The sequence below is a fragment of the Pantherophis guttatus genome, chromosome 1, assembly GCF_059756535.1.
Source record: "Pantherophis guttatus breed Tessera chromosome 1, ASM5975653v1, whole genome shotgun sequence".
Classification (NCBI taxonomy): Eukaryota; Metazoa; Chordata; class Lepidosauria; order Squamata; family Colubridae; genus Pantherophis; species Pantherophis guttatus.
The window spans coordinates 323,686,759-323,706,014 of record NC_142063.1 but is presented as its reverse complement, the minus strand read 5'-3'; the positions used below and the strand labels follow the sequence as shown (position 1 = coordinate 323,706,014).

General features: G+C 47.3%; 3 protein-coding genes across 5 annotated transcripts; 2 read left to right on the top strand and 1 right to left on the bottom strand.

Moving 5' to 3' along the window:
• Positions 1-392: 392 nt before the first annotated feature.
• Positions 393-5,162, top strand: ZNF513 (zinc finger protein 513). Of its 2 annotated transcripts, none has more exons than XM_034421112.3 (4): positions 393-624; positions 1,039-1,188; positions 1,673-2,254; positions 2,717-5,162. In XM_034421112.3, exons 1-4 carry the CDS (start codon positions 585-587, stop codon positions 3,367-3,369), a joined length of 1,425 nt encoding a protein of 474 aa, XP_034277003.1. In that variant the 5' UTR covers positions 393-584; the 3' UTR covers positions 3,370-5,162. The 2 variants fall into 2 exon arrangements, with proteins under 2 accessions (XP_034277003.1, XP_034277002.1); XM_034421111.3 differs by having other exon boundaries at positions 1,605-2,254.
• On the bottom strand, positions 4,065-12,590 carry SNX17 (sorting nexin 17). Of its 2 annotated transcripts, XM_034421114.3 has the most exons (16): positions 12,300-12,585; positions 10,094-10,289; positions 8,145-8,219; positions 7,489-7,606; positions 7,180-7,244; positions 6,969-7,079; positions 6,633-6,723; positions 6,402-6,489; positions 6,217-6,286; positions 6,024-6,116; positions 5,683-5,886; positions 5,338-5,460; positions 4,934-5,011; positions 4,736-4,810; positions 4,610-4,651; positions 4,065-4,518 (listed from the first exon to the last, which is right to left on the bottom strand). In XM_034421114.3, exons 2-16 carry the CDS (start codon positions 10,157-10,159, stop codon positions 4,399-4,401), a joined length of 1,419 nt encoding a protein of 472 aa, XP_034277005.2. In that variant the 5' UTR covers positions 10,160-10,289; positions 12,300-12,585; the 3' UTR covers positions 4,065-4,398. The 2 variants fall into 2 exon arrangements, with proteins under 2 accessions (XP_034277005.2, XP_087739488.1); XM_087883362.1 differs by lacking the exon at positions 10,094-10,289 and having other exon boundaries at positions 12,300-12,590.
• EIF2B4 (eukaryotic translation initiation factor 2B subunit delta) lies at positions 11,606-18,915 on the top strand. The gene is made up of 13 exons (XM_087883361.1): positions 11,606-11,826; positions 11,922-12,176; positions 12,311-12,458; positions 12,620-12,823; positions 12,909-12,991; positions 13,632-13,723; positions 14,266-14,380; positions 15,181-15,257; positions 15,346-15,448; positions 15,938-16,065; positions 16,778-16,952; positions 17,837-18,017; positions 18,682-18,915. The coding sequence occupies exons 2-13, from the start codon at positions 12,135-12,137 to the stop codon at positions 18,879-18,881; spliced, it is 1,548 nt and encodes a 515-aa protein (XP_087739487.1). The 5' UTR covers positions 11,606-11,826; positions 11,922-12,134; the 3' UTR covers positions 18,882-18,915.
• Positions 18,916-19,256: the final 341 nt, after the last annotated feature.

Sequence of the window (19,256 nt, the reverse complement as noted above, 5' to 3'; positions counted from 1 at the left end):
TATTAGCTTCATAATACTTTTCTGGAAAGATGTTAATATGTTCTTTTTTTATTTAAACATTTTGGCAGGCAGGACTTTAGAATGAGCTATTCCATTACAGATTTGCTGAAATCCTTGTTCGGAGAAAAAAAAATGGAACAACAGGAAGATACCACTATCCTAGGATGGCAGACAGAAATTTAAAATAAACGCCCAATTAAGCTGCAGTTATTTGTAGAACCAATTGTCACATCTTCGCAGAAATCTCGGAAGATAGGTTTATAAAGAGGGATCTAATTAGTAGAGTCAATCTGGGGTGGGGGTGGGGGGTGGGGGTCAGGCTTCTTGCGGCCTTTCTTGCCCTTTGTAGTTCAGAGGAAAAGACTCCACATCCCGTCATGCAGCACGGGAAAGACCGGAGCCGGAAGCGTTGGCTATTCTGCCGTCCGCCCCGCGGATGGGCGGGAGCGCCGGAGGAGCGGCGGCTGTCGGGGCGTCGCGAAGGAAGAAGCGGCTTCACCGGTGGCAATCCAGGCCGAGCGGCCAGGAGGGGGGAAGGTATCCAGGGCTGGAGCCGCTCCCAACCCCCCGTGCTGCGGGGCAAGATGCCCCGCCGGAAGCAGCGCCACCCGCAGCCCGTCAAAGGTCAGCGCCGGGTTGCCGGGCTCACCCCGGGGACGCTTGTGCCGCATCTCCGTCCGCCTCGTTTGATGTCTGGGCGGCGGGGGGCTCCGGCTGTTCCGTCTCTCTCCCTGCCCCGAGGCTCCGGCCTGTTGGGGCTTCTGGGCGATGGACTCCCCGACCGACCCCTGGTCTGAGCTGACCGCTGTGCTGGGCAAAGGGAGGAGTCCCGCCTCTTCGGAGTCCTTCCTCGTTCGATGGGTTGGCTCCGGCCAGAATTGGGGCAATTAACTCGCCCTCCCCTTCGAAAGGAAGGCAGGGCGACGCCGCTGGGGGTGTCTGGGCGACGCCAAGCAGTTTCTGCGGAGCATTAGCTGGTGCGGGGGGGTGGGGACCCCGATTCTCATACGACCGCATATTCTGCTCTGTCTATTGTAGTGGACGTTCCTGGTGCTCCGGCCGAGCCGTCAAGAGAGGAGAGCCCGGCGCCGCAAGCCAGCTTCCTCTTAAAGCAGGAGCTGTCCCTGTCCCTGGAGGACGAAGAGGACAGCAGCGCTCCGATTCTGGCCTTCGAAAAGGACTCCGAAGGTGGGTTCGGGTCCTCGCTTGGGCGAATCGGAATAAGGGGTGGTGGGGGTGTAAGATTGGGGGAGGGGGGGTTGGTGGGAAGGAGGAGGAGGGGGGAGTTGTGCCTAGGAAAAAGAAAGGGCCTCTTGGATCCTCCCATTTCGAGTTGCCAGGAATTGGATCTAGTCAGCGGGTCTAGTATGCAAAGCCAGCACAAGTCTCTCCACCATCTTCTTACTTCTTCGGTGCTTCTTTTGGGTGTCATCTTTTCTGAGTGGGAAAGTTGGGTGTGTTTAGTACCAGGCAGAGCATCCCCAGCAGAGGGACCTGTAGCTAATAGAAAGGCTTGTAAGTGATGGCAAGGATTTTAGTTAGGAGGAAAAGGGTCCTGGAGTTTAGCTTCCCCTACACATGGTAACCCCCTATTGTACCAGCAGGCGAGGGAGAGGACAAAGTGAGGATTCCCACAGCTGCCCACCTGATGTCCCCTCCTTGTGTGCTGCAGACTCCCTCGGGGGGACACCTGGACTGCCAGCTTACACGCTGAGTGATGAGGATCTCCCGTCTCTGTGCCAGGCCCAGGACGAAGATGGAGAGAATGAAGGGCCGGGCCGGGCTTGCCAGCATTGTGGCCTGCCTAGTCCTGGTTCTACTCCCTGCTGCCCCTCTGAGGTAGGGGATGAGGAAGGCTCCCCTAAGGGGCGTGTAGTCTTTTCCTGCCAACTGTGCCCCTTTGCCTCACACTACTCCAGCCACCTCAAGCGGCACATGAAGACTCACAATGGCGAGAAACCTTACCGCTGTCCGCATTGCCCGTATGCCTCAGCTCAGCTGGTTAACCTGACACGCCATTTGCGAACCCACACTGGTGAGAAGCCCTACCACTGCCCCACCTGCCCCTTCGCTTGCAGCAGCCTTGGCAACCTCAAGAGACACCAGCGGGTCCATGGCCAGGAACGTCCAGTGCGCTGTAGCTCCTGCAGCTGCCACTGTGTCCAAGGGAATTCCCTCCAGCACCACAGCGCGGGGATCCAGGGGGAATCGGAGGCAGAAATGGAGGGACCACCCATTGCAGATCAGGAGACAGGTACATGATGGAAATGGCAAGGTAGAATTCATAGCCTTGCAAAAGGAGGGAATATACATAAAATTTTCAGGGGGGTGGGGAAGAGGGAGAAACTTTACAAATCTTGATACACCGATAGTTCTCAGCAGCTTTTGAAGTCTAGCAGAGTTCAGGATCTGCAGCCTGATAGAGACTCTTTGTGTCTGTCACATTGGTATGCATTTATTAGCCTAAACCGGAGCATGGAATTTGTGTGCCAAGGAAGTGTACTGACCCTTACTCTCTAGGGGTTTGGTTGCCCCTCCTCTAATTTCAATTGTAACAGCAGTATTCTACATTGGGCTTGTAGTACCTCAAGAGTTAAGGATAGAGGATTATGCAAATTGGTCTGCGCTCTGTATGACAGTGAAGGAAGTAAGTTACATGTGGTTCCAGTAGTATCTGTTTAGAGCATTTCTGCTTATTGCTGTTTTTCTTCCACAGAGCCACCACCATTGCTGCCTAGCTCCCCATTTCTGCAGGCGGAAGACTCTAATACGGTTCTTCCTGAGCTGCTCTTCCCATTCACGTGCAGGGCATGTGGATTGGTGCTACAAGCTGACGAAGGTTTGGGTGAGCCAGTATGTGGGCGTTGCAGTCTGGCAGTGCTGGGGGCTGAACCAGCCTCACCAAAAGGCTTCTCCTGCCAGTTATGCCCTTTTATTACCACCTATCCTAACCATCTGGCCCGTCATATGAAGACACACAGTGGAGAGAAGCCCTTTGCCTGTGCGCTCTGTCCATATGCCTCAGCCCATCTGGACAACCTCAAGCGGCACCAGCGGGTGCACACTGGTGAAAAGCCCTACAAGTGCCCCCTATGCCCATATGCCTGTGGCAATCTTGCCAACCTCAAGCGCCATGGACGCATCCATTCAGGGGACAAGCCTTTCCGCTGCCGTCTCTGCCCGTATTCATGCAACCAGAGCATGAACCTCAAGCGCCACATGCTGCGGCATACAGGTGAAAAGCCCTTTCAGTGCCGCATCTGCCCCTACACTACTGGCCACTGGGACAATTACAAGCGTCACCAGAAGGTGCACGGGCAGGGCCTGGCAGAGGAAGGAGGGCCTGGTCCAGACAGTAGCCTGACCTAACGATGCTGAAAGACTCCTTGAGCTTCCGACTCTCATTATAGTTGCCTGCTGTCAAGCCTATGTAAAAGATTGACTGGGATGTGCAGGAGAAGGAACTGTATGTACTTGCAGGAGCAGCAGTACCACCTTACTTTTTAAGAAAGTATTATTTCCTTTGCTGAGAAGCACCTCGGGGGCCTTGCCCTATCCAGTGCTTCTGTCCATAGGAAGAAAAAGGCATCTGCTCTGCAGACCATTCTCTGAAACTGTTGCTCTGTGGGACAGCTGAAACCTGCAGAGAGGAGCTCCTTTGTCCTCTTTTGTCTTTTTTGTGCCTCCCCTCTCTAGTCCTTTAATTGTGGTTGCTGCTTGAATCTGTGTAATTTATATGGTGTATTAATGCATTAAACTGTTTTCTTATCTGGCTTTATTTTGGCTGGCAAGAGCAGCTGGAGACTAACTGGCAAACCTGATCACAGTGCAGTTGTTCTACTGCTGAACTAGCCTGTGTGAGCATGTTTACAGCAGGCATACTGTATGCCCTCTTTTCGCCATCTTATTTTCAGCAGGAGAGGAAAACAGATACTATGGTTTCAGTAATGTGGCCTCCACTGTGTCCATAACCGTTACCTTATCATTTTTGCTTGAGTACGCGGCTCTAGTGCCAAGATGTTGGAGCAGGAAATTGGATGCAGTAGAGAGAAGGGCTCACAGGATTTATTTCCAATCATGGTTTATTTAATCATTGTCACAAACATTTGTTAATGTTCAAATGTAAACAGCAGGTAGATAAACAAGATTACAAGTCTAGCGGTTATAGTTAAAAGTCTACTGTGAGCATCAGAGTTGTGTTTGCTCTTTGTGCAAATGTCCACTCTACCCTAGTTTGGCATGTATGAAGCTGAAGCTTACTAGTCAGCTCTGTAAATTGCCTCTGCAGACAGAGACTCTTGCAAAGGACACACAGCCAGCTGGGGGCTGAGGCACATCAAGATCAACCTGCAAGCAGGTCATACATTCCACAAAGATCTTTTGGGCAAAGCAGGACATTTAAAGGTCCTCATCACCAATGCCCTCAAAGGCATAGTTTCCATGGAAATCATTCGCCCCAATGTCATTTGAAGAGCTGGAATGGCTGATGGCCCGTAAGCTGACAGAGCCCAATTTGCTCTGGATAAGGGAGAGAAGAGGTGCAAATTAGCAAGAGCCATGCCATGGTAGATCATGTTTTTCCATAAGGATAAGAGGAGTAATTACTCACCGAGACTTTTGTAATAGGGTCCCTACTACCATCAGGGGAATCCTAAGAAAACACACAGGTATGTTAAAGGAGAAAAACCAATTGAAGGGAAAAGGAAGAAGCAGAGATGACAGCAGATCTACCTACCAAAAGAGGAGGTGATTTCACTGCTTGCTGACTGTCTGAACGCTGTAAGGCTCCAATGGTTCGTCTGCGGAACATCTATGAAAGGAGAGTATCGAGATGCTGGGAGGCACCCATCCTAACATACTGCTTTTATACATGACCAGGAAACAAATTTGACCTAGCCATCTCCACCAAAGGGATAAGGAACCTGAGTCTCACCTTACGTATGCTTCCTCCAGATTTCTTAACCATCAGCTCATCCACCATGGACTGCAAGCAGATGCTCAACATTATAGCCTAAGATATGAGAGAAATGTTCTTACTTCTCTGCAGTATTATCCCAACTGATGGAGCCTTGATTTTGTAAACTTAGGATAGGAAAAAAAACAAATTTGATACTGGAGTTATGATTGGGAAGCAAATAAGAATAAAATTGAGCTTGTTTCCATTTGTGATATTCTAAGTGCATTATTTGTAAGGAGACTAGATTAGATCAGTAAAGGAATCTGCATTGAGTGGGGTAGAAGATCAGATACTCATGCAATTTACTAGCTTCAAAGTTCAAAATGTAAGTATTCATCCAGGATATAATCCCCCGCCCCCAACACGCACACACATCCTACCTGTGGACTGGTGATGGTGACCCACTGCAGTCGGTCCTTGCTCATCAGGTACTCAAAAGCTAGTTCCAATTTCACCTCTGACTTGCCAGAACTTGTGCCTGATGTCCCGTTGTGCACAGGGACCTAAAAAAAGAGCAGTTTAATTATTGCTTATTAATGAAGCAGTGGGAGGGGGATATTGAGGCTGGAAAACTCTTGGTTTGCCTGCAAGTGTCAACGCTTCTTCTCCAGCCTCTAAGAAATTCCCAGGCAAAAGGGAGACACAGAGAAAGTACTCCTCCCTCAAAGCAGAACAGGCCATCCTCAACAAGGCAGAGACACGATCTGATTCATGTGTTAGCTCACCGAGGAAGTAACTCGCCAACAACGCATTCGTGTCACTTTGAAACTCCCTTCCTTGATCTGGTCATTGGGCAGCTTGACCTGGAAATTCAGTTCACTATTGCCTGCTCCAACAATGACATGACAGCCTTTCTCAGGGAAATCCGTAATACAAGGGTCAAATTTGAGATAGCCATAATACTTGAGGGTTTGTGCCAAGCGGATGAACTATAACACAAGAGAGAACATTCACAGGGAAACTTGTGATTTTTGGATGTATAAATTTCATTACAGCTAGCTGGGAATGAAACAAGGTAATGTAGATTGACTCACGCTGCATAGGTAAAGGAAAAATGGAAACTTACCTCTTTTTTAGAGACTTTTTCCTGTAAAGATTTAAGCTGACGGTGCTGTTCCTTATTGGCAAGGATCCAGCCCCGCTCAATATCTGCAACTGTCTGTGAGGAAACAAAAATAGAGGAGGAGGAGGAAATGCTGCTGCTTGCTTGCCTGCCCACCTCCCATCTTCCTCCCTGTCACTCAACCTTAGTGCCTGACCTGGGCGTATAGCAGATTTAGTCCTACCCGCTGCTCCATGACATCATCATCAAAGGCAGAGTCCCAGTAGCTGGGGTGGAGCAAGAGGAAAGAGATGGCAGAGGCAAGCCATTAATGGGTCTTCACTCAACTATTATTTGGGTGGGATTGATTATATTGACTCCTACCCTTTGCATGTTTTTTACCTCTTGCGCAGCAGAATCTTGTATTCAGGGTTGCGGAGGCTGGTGACTGATACATAAGGAAGCTCAAATTCCTGCAATTTCCGGATGACTGTAAAAGATGACAGTTCACCATACAACACGCCTCAAACTTATCCCTAGACACATAGACAGAAACATGCCTGCCCACCTTTCCTGGCAGGCAAACTGGTTTTTCTCTGCCATTATAGAAAGTGCAGCAAGAGGTTAACTCACAGGAAAATGCTCCGTCCTTGGCTTCGCGCACAAGGAAGAGATGAAAGTAGCCAATCAAATCCTCTGGCAAGTCCAACTTCAAGGCCACAGCCTACAAACAATAGAAAGATAAACCAGATGCTGCATTCTTTCTTCTTAACAGCAACTTAAGGAAAGGCTACATTAAATATTGCCACTACAGGGGGGTTTCTTGGTACAGGCCATTCGTTCTTGGAATAAAATAATCTGTCACACTGAGTCTTACTGTAAGAAAAGGAATGAAAGTACTATGGGCATAAAATCTCTCCTCCATTTCTTTCTCAACATGAGCCATTCTTATTTCTGGGAAAGCCTTACCTCCAGAACATCTTCTGTTTGGTCTGAGGTAAGAATTGTGACTTTCACCTTCTGCCCATTGGATAAGAGCACATCTAGTTGTACCTCTTCAGTTGGGATCTGCTGGGTTTCCTGGAAATACACAGGACTCCAATAATTTTCTCCACCTTCTCCACCACTTTGCAGAGTGCAAAGTATATACTTTGCACTCTGCTTTTATGCATTTCCTTACCTGCTGGGCTTTTCTCAGAAAGCTATTGAAGATCTCACTACCTCCCAGCAAGGGGTCCTGTCGTACTATGGATTAATAACAGAAATATCAGTTTTAATACTTATGGTTTTAATATTTTATTGTAAATAGGTTTCATTCTTTGGTTGTGAGCACTCAAGGATGGGTGGCTATATAAATATTTTAAATAAATAAACAGAAGGTACCATCAGCTTTTTTGCTTTCAGCCAAAGCTCACTCCCTGTGCATAGAGAACACTTGCTTGCAAATGCATGTTTACTATTTTTCCTTGATTTGCCCAACAAAACTTACCAGCTTGCATATATTTTTCTAGTTGTTCCCGCCGCTGCTCCACTTCCACTGGGGTGAGGGTGAAAATCTTTTTTGGAGGAAAGGCTGGTACCACATTAGCTCCATATTCCTTCCTTAGCTGCAGAAAGAAAAGCAGAGTTCATCTTTAGGCAGCAAAATCCCATTTTGCTACTACCAGAATTTTGGTAATGAGATATATACACCCATTTTTTCTTCCTAGTGTTTTTCTGCAAGTGTAGTTTTTCCTTTTTTCAAATCAACGTGTGGCTGTACCATTGACTATGACAGAAATTGACCAACTAGACTATTCACCCAAGCCTGATGTTGTGGGTTGAGAGAGAGAGAATGACCCAAGGTCACCCCACCCAGCTAACTTTTATGCCTAAAATGGGACTACAACTAACAATCTCCTGGTTTCTAGTCTGGTCTTTAACCACTTGACCAAACTGCCTTTCTTAGTTACATACATTAATTGAATTAATAAAACACTACTCTAGTAGAAAGGCTTTTAGTGAAATACTGCTACAATACTATTATACTATTATAATAGTATTATAATATTATAATATAGTATATATAGTATATTATAGTATATTGCTCCTTTCCACAAAAGAGCAATTCTGGCAATTTCTTACATACATGCCTCCATGCCTCACCTGTTCATGCAAACCAAGCAGCTGGCTGTATCGCACCTGGCAGTGCAGAACACCATTGACATGAATGCTGTAGGCCTGTTGGGGACAGAAGGAAAAGGCATCATTAGAGAATCTGTTTATGAGAAAGCCCTTAAGCTATCCCATTCCCAGAGATACAACGGGGAAACAGACTATCTGGTATGAATCGCATAGTACTAATTCCATAGCCGCATGAAGATTCAAAGAAGGAACAGGTCTTCTAAACTAAGATTTCACTAATCCCTTTCTGGTCCTTAAGAATCAATTATAAGGCATTAACACTACTCCTTATTTCTACAAGGGGAGGTGATTGCCTAAAATAAGAAAAAGTTGCAGGTGCTGAAACAAAAACAGTCTCTTAGGTTGTTCACCACCCAACACAAAAAATCTGCATGAAGCAGAAGTTGTAAACCTTAGCGAAGGAGCATCTAGGCCTGAAATAGATATGCCTTTCAATAACATTTAAACTAAATTTTGTAACCACGATTTGATAACATGGTAGTTATAAGTGTACTATAAAGTGCAAGCCTTAAGTTAAAGAAGTGGGTATCGATAAGATGTATGAGCCCATTTATTGAGTTCTATAACTTTGCACTTTATTCAAGGTAGCCTTTCTGTATCAAATAGAAAGAAAAGACAAATTGCACCTACAATAAAGGGATATCTAGCTTTGCTCCTGGACTTAGTACCCAGGAGTAGTTATAGAATCCATAATTTCTGGTTATGCAAGAAATGCCAAAAGACTGTCAATAGAAAGTATCTCTTCTTAAAAACAGTGTTTATAATTCTTTCTCTGAAACAGCCAAAGCCTTTTAAACAGAAACAAAAGATGAATTGTTTTGAAAAAAAAAACCCAAAATAATTCAAGGACTCTCTAATTGAAAGAAGTGCTCTTCAGTGCCAAAATGCCTCTACTGTACTTCCTCCTCATTTTTCTCCTTGTTATGGACTTTGCATCCTCCTTGCGGAGTCCTAAGTCATATATATATTTGATTTGAATTTGAGTTGGAAAGAGAGGAGATCGAGATCTGGGTTGTGGCTGCCTCACAGCCAGCGGCTACAACTTCCCCGGGGCCAGTGGTGAAATCCAAATTTTTTTTACTACCGGTTCTGTGGCCGTGGCTTGGTGGGCGTGGTGTGGCTTGGTGGGCGTGGCAGGGGAAGGATATTGCAAAATTTCCATTCCCTCCCCACTTCTGGGGGAAGGATATTGCAAAATCCCCAGTCCCTCCCCCAGGAGTGGGGAAGGATACTGTAAAATCCTCATTCCCTCCCCACTCCAGGGGAAGGATACTGCAATATCTCCATTCCCACCTCACTTCGGGGGAAGGATATTGCAAAATCCTCATTCCCTCCCCACTCCAGGGGAAGGATACTGCAAAATCTCCATTCCCACCCCACTTCGGGGGAAGGATATTGCAAAATCCCCATTCCCTCCCCACTCCAGGGGAAAGATACTGCAAAATCCCCATTCCCTCCCCACTCCAGGGGAAAGATACCGCAAAATCCCCATTCCGTCCCCACTCTGTGGCCAGCCAGAGGTGGTTTTTGCTGGTTCTTGGAACTGCTCAAAATTTCCGCTACCGGTTCTCCAGAATCTGTCAGAACCTGCTGGATTTCATCCCTGCCCGGGGCCCATCCTGGCGCCTGCTGTAATCTGGCTTCAAGACTCAGCGCGGAGGAAGAGCTAGACTGAGCAGAGTTTTTGCGGCGGAGAAGCGAAGCCACCCATTCCAACCGGCCGCTCTTCCCACCCTCTCTTTTCCTGAAGAGCCCGAAGGCGCCTGCAGTTGCTGCAGAGAAGCAGCCGAAAGGCACCAGAGCGACTCGCCCAGGGTGCAAAATCGCACTTCGATGCCCTTTCCAGATGTTAATCCCAAGGGGAGCCCGGGGAACTCTGCGCCCCGCCTCCAGGGGCTTGTGACACTCGCCACGTAGGCCGCAGCGCTGCTGCCATCTCCGGCGCGGGTCTCGGTCTCGGGGATGGAGAAGTGCATGGCCGCTTCCACCTCCGTCTGCAGCTGCTGTCGCCGCCGCCGCCGCCGCTGCTGCTACCTTCGACTCGGGCCGGAACAGGACTCCGACGTAGCCGCCATCTTGCGGGCGGAGAGAGGGAGGGAGGCACCACTGTGGGCGGAACGGAAGGAGGAGGACCGGAGAAAACTTACACACATACACACACCCCTTTTTTTTTGGGCCACCGGTCATCCCCCGGCCCTCTCTCTGTGGATGGTTTGACCCAGGAAAGACCAAGTGCTAGCCAGAGAGGGAAATAATATTGAAAGCGAAAATGCCTCTGTCTTGCCCAGGTTCAGTTTTACCTCCACCGTTCGGAATCCCCCCCCAATTTTGAATAAAGGAGCTGAACCGCCCCCTTCACGCCTCCTCTAAAGACAGCTCGTGGCATGTAGAAGTTAAGCCAGGGGTCTCCGGCCTTGGCGACTTTAAGCCTGGTGGACTTCAACTCCCAGAATGCCCCAGCCAGCTTTGCTGGCTGGGGCATTCTGGGAGTTGAAGTCCACCAGGCTTAAAGTCGCCAAGGCCGGAGACCCCTGAGTTCAGCGATACAAGCATAACCAGAGGGCAATATTGGTCGCTAAGAAATCTCAGAGTCTGCTTTACCCCGCAGCCGGACGGGGTATCTGGGGTGTCCAGCCGCTCCTTTCCCTCCTCACCTAGTCGCACTACGCTGTCCGTCCAGCGAGGTGGGTTTAGCAGCGGAAAGAACAAAGCCTCTATTAAGGACGGGCGGACAGAACAGGGCTACCGGCCTGCAAAAACCCGGCCAAATAATGGCCGTCTGGATTTTTTTGCAGCCCGCATCTGGTTTCCCTATTTATTTATTTATTTTTGATTTGCCTGTACATGGTAAATCAGGTTAGCCGTTCCAGTCACCTGCGAGCTGTTTTGCGAGCTGCAAATAAGCAAGCCTGCAGGGACCGACGGGTCTCTGCGTCTCATCTCGGGCCTGAGAGGTCGGGGTGATCAGCGTGATTTAAGATTGCACCACGCACCGAAGATGTGCTATAACGGCGTCGGTCGGGCTCCTCCAGCAAATCATAGAAATGCGGCGGCTGTCTTTCTATTATAAATACGTGGTGGGGAGCAACAAAATGAGAGCTCGCTTGGTCCTGCATCATACCCGAACATAGCCATTGTGATGTGTTATTAGCCCGAGCAATTTGCGTGGCGTGTGGAGCGAGGCAAAGACACCGGCTGCCTATCAGCAATTATCCTCCGCATCGCAGTTGCAGAGTTGCCTGCGGGAACCAGAGGTGAAATCTAGCAGGTTCTGACGAACCGGTAGCGGAAATTTTGAGCAGTTCGGAGAACCGGCAAATACCACCTCGGGCTGGCCCCAGAGTGGGTGGGAATGGAGATTTTTCAGTATCCTTCCCCTGCCACGCCCACTAAGCCATGCCCGCCACGCCCACAGAACCTCTAGTAAAAAAAAATTGGATTCCATCAATTGGAATTCCACCAGGCTTAAAGTCGCCAAGGTCGGAGACCCCTGAGTTCAGCGATACAAGCATACCCAGAGGGCAATATTGGTCGCTAAGAAGTCTCGGAGCCTGCTTTACCCCGCGGCCGGACAGGGTATCTGGGGTGTCCAGCCGCCCCTTTCTCTCCTCACCTAGTCGCACTACGCTGTCCGTCCAGCGAGGTGGGTTTAGCCCTTCGGTTCGCGGACACCCACGAGGCGAGCTGCTCCCCACCCCCCGCGCCGTGCTCCTGAGTTGATGTTTTTTCCCGCTACAGCCCGCTGGACAAAGGAAGGGGGTGGCTCTTCGGCCCTCTGAGGCCCAACCAACTTCTCCCCGTCCGTCCTACGTGAGACCACAAGCTAAACCACCTGGATGCCCGGGACAGCGGAGGGAAGGCGAGATATTCCCTGCCGATCCCGCTCTGAGCAGGAGGGGGCGCTGTCGCTACCGAAGCGCCTGAAGTCAGGGCGGAGCCAGCGGAGTGGCTATGGCGGAGCCGGGGAGCCGCGAGGCCCCGGAGCGCAGCCAGGTACGGGGTGGGGGCGGAGGGAAAGGGGGCGCGTGGTGGAATCGGAGGAGCCCCTGGCTGATGGCAGGTTATGGGAAGACGGCAGCTCTCTCTTTCCCCCCTAACCTCTTGCTCCCTCCTTACCTTCCGTGCAGGCGCTCAGCGCGGAGGACAAGTTGCAGCTCCGGAAAGAGAAGAAGCAGCAGAAGAAAAAGCGCCGCGAAGCCGAGAAGGAGCCCAAGCCGCCCCCCGATGGGCTCGCCCACCCCAGTCCCGCGCCTGCTGGGCAGCTGCCTCCGCCAGGTGCCAGAGGGGCGAAGAAGGAGGGTTGGGAGGTCTTTCCCCCCCCCTTTTTTTTTCCCCCTCCCCGCAGTCTGAGCTGCAGAGGGAGACGCGTCGCCGGAGCTCCCGGGCGGAATGGACGGCGCTTACCTCGTCATCATCATCATCTTCTTTGGGTTTAGGGCCGGAACCTACCACGCCGGGAACTCCTGACAAAGCCTGTGGTGGCGAACGGGCGGGCCCGGGCAAAAGTAAGGCTGAGCTGCGAGCTGAGCGCCGGGCCAAGCAGGAGGCCGACCGGGCGTTGAAGCAAACTCGGAAAGCCGATCCGACTCAAACAGCCGTGCCTCCCAAGCCTCGGGTAGGACCCACTGAAGCCCAGCCAGGTAAGGCTCTGGCATGAAGGAAATGTTGCTGGTGACCCAGCTAGAAAGCTTCAGCTTCTGAGCTTTGGCCCCCTTCTCTCCCCAGCGGTCAAGAGGCTCCCAGAACATGTGCAGGTGGATGATCCAGCTGCCCAAAAAAAGCTAGCCAAAAAGTTGGAGCGTCAGCAGGTAAGACTTCAGTCCCCATGAGGAATAGTGGCTGTTGGAGGTAAATTTATTTATTTTATTTATTTATTAGTTCAATTTATATGCCACCCTTCTCCGGAGACTCAGGGCTGCTTACAATGCATTAAGCAATAGCCTTCATACTTTTGTATATACCTGTTTAGTAGGGCTTTTTGCCCCCCCCCCCCCAAGCGGTGTTCTATTTTATACAAAGTCAGCTTATTGCCCCCGCAAACCGGGTCCTCATTTTACCTACTTCGGAAGGATGGAAGGCTGAGTCAACCTTGAGCCTGGTGAGAATTGAACTCACAGTAATTGCAGGCAGCTGGCAGTTAAGTACTACTTTAACAAAAGTTTTTAGTCCGCTGCGCCACCAAGGCAAAATTAGCTTATGCAAGTAGGTCTCGACTTATGACAAATGACCGTTCAAAGGTACTTACTGCCAGTTTTTGAAGTTACAATAGCCACATCCTGCTGAAGTCATGTGATCAGATTTTGGGCGCTTGACAACCAGCTTTTACAACCATTTGCAGCATCATAGTCACAGGACTCCAATTTGCAATATTTTTGCTGGTTTCTGACATTTATTTTTAATTTCCTTCAAATTTCCATGCTTAGACTGGCTTACTCCCCATGTCTGCAGGTCCCTATGAGGCCAGATTATGGTGCCAAAGTTAGTCTCTTCTCCCACTTGCATCAATATAGTCGCAAAGAGTTGCTGACACAACAGATGAGGTGAGTGCCTGGGAACCAAGAGAAAAGCACTGAAACCCAAAGGGGCTTTATCGTGGCACTTTGAAATGTTCATAAATGATGTTGGGAGGACATTTTCTAGGCTATTCCTAGATAAAAGAAGGAAGAATAGAGGTCACAAAACCAAGAGCCATGTTCTGTGCTCAGTGAAATTGGCCTGGTTAGATTGGGGCTCTGTTCCTGCTGCCCTGCCTTGGGAAGTTTCCATGCTTAGATTCCATCCTAGTACAAAGTTTTAAGGCAAAGTGCTTTGGTTAAAGTTTATCTTTCCCTTTTCTTCCTCTGAAAGTGTTCTTCAGCTATTTCCGGATCTATACTCATCATTCTTTATAGTTTTATTCAAATCCCCTCTCCTTTATGGTATTTCAAAAAGATGGGAGAAAAAGATGAACAAGAGTAATATTTTCTTTCTTGAAAGTAACTTGTAGTTGGGCTTTGGTACGATGGACCATGTGCAAGAAGTGTCAGTTTTATTGGGGAGTGTTGAGATGATATGTAATAACCCAGAATTTTTTCACCTGCAGCATCCCAGTCTCCACCATCCATCCTGCAGTAGTGCGTCTTGGCCTCCAGTACTCTCAGGGCATCATCAATGGCTCCAATGCTCGGTGTATTGCACTCCTAAAAGTTTTCAAACAGGTACTGCTGAAGAAGGGAGTTGTTTGCTGAAGTGCTGTTTAGACCAGTCTGGATCTCCTCCCATTGGAAGAACTGGTACTAAAAACAGCAAATAGTTATGATAAACACATATGAAGCATCTTTCCCTTCCTTAGTTTTACCTAATGTGGTGGACTGTAAGATAGTCTCTCTTGAATCAAGATCCATTCCTCTTGACTGTATGGTCACATGATGGCACTAACGCATCTATGCTGTCCTCCTGACAACAGCATCAAAGCAATGTGTCAGCCACCTTCTGCGATTTTTTTACATTTATTTCATTTCCATTACTACCCATCTCAGCAAATGACTTTGGGTGGTTCACAATTCAAAACGTACATTACAATTTGCTCACTGCTTGCGCAAGTGAGGATGCGCACGCTCCCCTGCCACAGCCGTGGTAGTCCAGTTCCAATCAGATCAAGGCCTGGTAGTGGGCCACGGTCCAGGGGTTGGGGACACCTGGACTAAAATTCCTGAGTAGAAAATGAATATACCAGCCATTCTGCAGGCTTAGCTAGTTTAAAATAATTTAATAAATTCTTGGAGAAGGAAGAGATCAATGGCTATATGCAGCTTCTCAGGTCTAAGTGAACATGTTTTGCTAGGGAGCACAAATAATACTGTAAAGGATAGCAGTTGTCTCCATTGTTTTCAGACGGGGTCCCACAGTAGCCTCTGATTGGCTAACATGGGAAACAAGTTGCCAGACTTAGGACTGCTGCTCATGTTGGGGTTTTAGCTTTGCAAGTTTGCAGCTTCTCTTTTATCCTGTCCTTCAGGTGATTAGAGACTATACCACTCCGGCCAATGAGGAACTTTCACGGGACCTTGTAAACAAGCTGAAACCGTACATCAGGTGATTAGGAACAAGGGATTTCCCCCTTTGGACATCTGGAGATGGAAAGGTGCTTTGATGCTGAGCTGAGTTTGCCTTTCTTCTGCAGCTTCCTGACCCAGTGCAGGCCCCTCTCTGCCAGCATGGGCAATGCCATCAAATTCCTTAAGAAAGAGATATCCTCACTGCCAGGGACCATACGAGAAGAGAAGGTGAGTTCAAACTTACAAACTCAGATGCTGGTTGAAATTCCTGAATGTAGCATGCAATCCATGATATGCAAGAGTGATGGCTTTTTTCTTCTACTTTCTCTTTTTGTCATTAAAAGTTCAGATTGGCATAGATCGCTAGCCCTTCATCTTGCCTATGTTTTGGTCTTTTCGGTTATTGCCCCAAAATTTATTGTTCAGGCTTATCTCTTTCATTTTTCAAAGATATGTTGCCATGCTCAATAGCATAGGGTGGAAAACCAGAGTTTTTTTCTTATTCTCCAAGGGATAAAGAGGAGATCCAGCTTAAATACTGTGGGAGAGATTCATTTATCTTCTGACAATTTCAAAATAATAAAATAAAAAAAAATAACATGCCCATATCAAACAGTTATAGGAAGTTTATCCATTATATCAACTACAAGAAAGGAATCCCGCTGAGCATGCAGGGAGGGGACTGACCACACATGACCAACTGTCTCTTGGGAATAGGCCAAGGAGCAACTTCAGGAGACAATTGACAAATATGAGCGGGAGAAGATTTTTCTGGCAGCTGAAGCCATTTCCAAATTTGCCTTTGAGAAGATCAATGATGGCGACGTCATCCTTGTCTATGGATGGTATGGAGTTGTGCTTGTGGGGGGGGGAAGAAAGACAAAATTGTTCTTATCTGAATGATGCTTTTCAGAATCTAAGCTGTTCTGGATATGAAATGGTGGTGGGAATGAAGATAAAAAGGGGTCTGGCAGGCTTGCAAGATAAAGCAATAGTACTGTTGTGCAAAAAATGTGTGATATTAGCCAGGGTGGCAATGCCAGAAAAGATGATAAGTTGCCTGCTGGGAAGCTTCTGTGGAATTCATAACCTTACCTAGATCTTATGCTGTGCTCACAGCAATCAGGGCAATTGAGAAAACTTTATCTGTAAAGCATAAAATGTCTTTGGTGGAGATGTGCAGGAATTGTTACCTGGGCAAAAGAAGCTAAAGCATTTTTTAAGTCCAAAATGAGAGAACATTCAGAAGTAGTTCAGATAGACATCTGCCTAACTCACAGAACTATAAAAGGGGTGGAGGGTGGGGATATAGCACGGTCAGATTTGGAAAATTGTGTTATTATAGCTAGTCTGAACAAAAGCAGTTTCAACTTTCCTGATTTGATCTACCTAGAGGGGCTAATACCACCTTATATTTGAGTTAAAGTAAGGGAAGACGAGACAGAGATTTCCAAGTCTCAGAGCAAAGGCATCTTGGGTTTCTGAAAGTTGGCCAAGTGACATGTTGTCTGGGTTAAGTTCCTCATCTGTTTCTCTCTGCTCATGTTTGCTTGGTAGCTCATCCTTGGTGAGCCGCATACTCTGTGAGGCTCATGCCAATCGTGCCTTCCGAGTGGTGGTAGTGGACAGTCAGCCACGGTTAGAAGGCCGGGAGACACTGTGTCGCCTGGTGAAACAGGGAGTCCGCTGCAGCTACGTGCTGATTAATGCCATCTCCTACGTGTTACCTGAGGTAGGACCTTTGAAATGTGATGTGGGTAGAGGAGTGTTGGTAGAAGAATTGAAAGGGGAATTCTGTGGGGTACAGGCAGAATCTGGAGTCTGAAAAGAGATCTATCAGACCAGCAGGTTCTGATTATTATTTATTAAATTTATATGCTGCCCCACTCATCATCCTTTCCTCTGGTTCCCATGTTACCAACATGTATCTTAACTAAGCTGGGGATTCCCTGGGAGTTCCTAATCATTGATAGTGATGCATTTTCTGCATCGGATGAGAAGAGCACATCTTTTTCCTTCTGTCCTGGCCATTTTCAACAGAGAGCATTTTAACAAACTGCATCACTGTTAGGTTTGGTGGCTGCAGTGCCTCAGAAAGAAAGTCCATTCAGAGAGTGGTAAAGACAGCCAAGGAGATTATAGGACGCTCGCTTCCTGTTATTCAGGATACTGCTTATAAGCGCTATGTACTTAGAGCTCATTGTTAGAGACCCCACACACCCACTTCACAGACTGTTTCTGTTGCTCCCCTCTGGGAGGAGGTTTCAATGTATTTCTAGCAGGGCTACCCGATTCTACAACAGCTTTGTTCCCTATGCCATCCAAACTAGACTGTGTTGTTTCTCTGTGTCATATAATATATGTGGGTATATGCATAATTTTGTGTTTATTTATTTTGTTATGTTTATCTAGTGTATATTGGAGGTGGAGATCCTTTGAGAGCTGTATGCAATGAAATTTCATTTTAATGTATGCCGATTAGTGTACATTCAAAGTGACAATAAAGTTATTCTAAGTTATAAGTTCAGTTCTAAGAATTATGGGAATCTTTTTAGTAAATAAAGGCTACAGGTGGTTATAAAATAAGTGAATAGCTCTCTCTCTCTCTCTTGGCAGGTTTCTAAAGTGCTGTTAGGAGCTCATGCACTATTAGCCAATGGGTCAGTGATGTCACGTATGGGCACCTCACAAATTGCACTGCTTTCCAAGGCCTATAATGTGTCTGTACTAGTCTGCTGTGAGACCTACAAGTTCTGTGATCGGGTTCAGACCGACTCCTTTGTTTCCAATGAACTTGGTATGTGTGGTATCAAGCCTCAAGTATCTTTTTGGATGACAAACTTTATTGCACAATGTTGCAAATGCCAAAAATAAAGATTTGCCATTTTTAATTTTAAAATATTGAGTTACCTGGAGAAGGCAGATTTGACTATTTTGTGGAATGTTAGTCATTTTTCATATAGATTCCTGGATTCTTGGAGTTGGTAGTCTTTTGTTGATCTCAATATTTGGACTAATACAAGTAAGAGAACCAAAAATCGTCCCTTTAATGGGAAAAGCTTGCCTAGAAAAGTCAGGCTACCATTTTCCATTTTGTTTCATGTCACTTTCATTCTTCAAGACCACTGAGAATTGAAGCATATGCTTATTTCAGATCAATTTTATGAGCTAAATTGGCTTAGGGGAGTGACTAGCCTATGATTAGTAATTGAGCTTTGAAATATGTAGAGGAAACTTGACAGATATTGGAATGCTGAAATTGCACCCACTGCTTCTCAATGCAAGATGTTACCAAAGCACAAATAGTGTAAGCAAAGTAAGCTTCAGAATGTGCAGAAGGGAAAGTACAGGAAACAATAGCTTCTTCAGGACTTGTCCAACATAAGGGAGAAATCTTGGCCCATGCTGCTTTGAGAAAGAACCAAAACTTTTCTAACTGGTCCCTATTCCTATTTTTGCAGATGATCCAGATGACCTGATTGGGTCAAAAGGAAAGAGCCGTCCATTATCCAACTGGCAGGAAAGCAAATCGTTGCGCCTTCTCAATTTAGTCTATGATGTGACCCCTCTAGAATTGGTGGATCTAGTCATTACAGAGTTGGGGATGATCCCTTGCACTTCTGTTCCTGTTGTTCTGCGTGTCAAGAATGTAGAGCAGTAATGTTGGAAGAGTGAATAAACCTGTGTGTCTCTGTCCCATGCCTCTGTTTATATATGACATTGTGTGAACTTCTGAGTGAAACACGATTCCCAACTCTGGGAGAATCAACTGAATCCTTGTCCAGGACTTAAGTAATTTATGTTCATCTGTTTATTTATTGGGGGCATCTTTGTTATCAATCTGTTGCTGCTGGAAATGGAGTCCTATTATAGAATTTATCAATGCCTTTCTGTTTATTCCAACACTCAGTTTAGAGCTAGAGGTCTAATCTAGAATTTATTCTAGTAGCAGGGGTGGGTTCTAACCGGCTTTACTACCGGTTCTCTTTGTGTGCGCACTTTGCGTGTGATCGCCGCACGCATGCTTGGTTCGCTC

What these genes read in the sequence shown, in the direction of transcription:
- ZNF513 (XM_034421111.3), top strand. Translation starts at nt 437, where the DNA reads ATGGGCGGGAGCGCCGGAGGAGCGGCGGCTGTCGGGGCGTCGCGAAGG. An exon ending in CCACCCGCAGCCCGTCAAAG is followed by an intron (nt 625 to 1,038) that starts GTCAGCGCCGGG and finishes TGTCTATTGTAG; the next exon opens with TGGACGTTCCTGGTGCTCCG. An exon ending in CTTCGAAAAGGACTCCGAAG is followed by an intron (nt 1,189 to 1,604) that starts GTGGGTTCGGGT and finishes TTGTACCAGCAG; the next exon opens with GCGAGGGAGAGGACAAAGTG.
- EIF2B4 (XM_087883361.1), top strand. Translation starts at nt 12,135, where the DNA reads ATGGCGGAGCCGGGGAGCCGCGAGGCCCCGGAGCGCAGCCAG. An exon ending in AAAAGTTGGAGCGTCAGCAG is followed by an intron (nt 12,992 to 13,631) that starts GTAAGACTTCAG and finishes CCATGTCTGCAG; the next exon opens with GTCCCTATGAGGCCAGATTA. An exon ending in CTTTGTTTCCAATGAACTTG is followed by an intron (nt 18,018 to 18,681) that starts GTATGTGTGGTA and finishes CTATTTTTGCAG; the next exon opens with ATGATCCAGATGACCTGATT.
- SNX17 (XM_034421114.3), bottom strand. Translation starts at nt 10,159, where the DNA reads ATGCACTTCTCCATCCCCGAGACCGAGACCCGCGCCGGAGATGGCAGC. An exon ending in AGAAAAATATATGCAAGCTG is followed by an intron (nt 7,245 to 7,488) that starts GTAAGTTTTGTT and finishes ATTAATCCATAG; the next exon opens with TACGACAGGACCCCTTGCTG. An exon ending in AAAAAGTCTCTAAAAAAGAG is followed by an intron (nt 5,887 to 6,023) that starts GTAAGTTTCCAT and finishes CTTGTGTTATAG; the next exon opens with TTCATCCGCTTGGCACAAAC.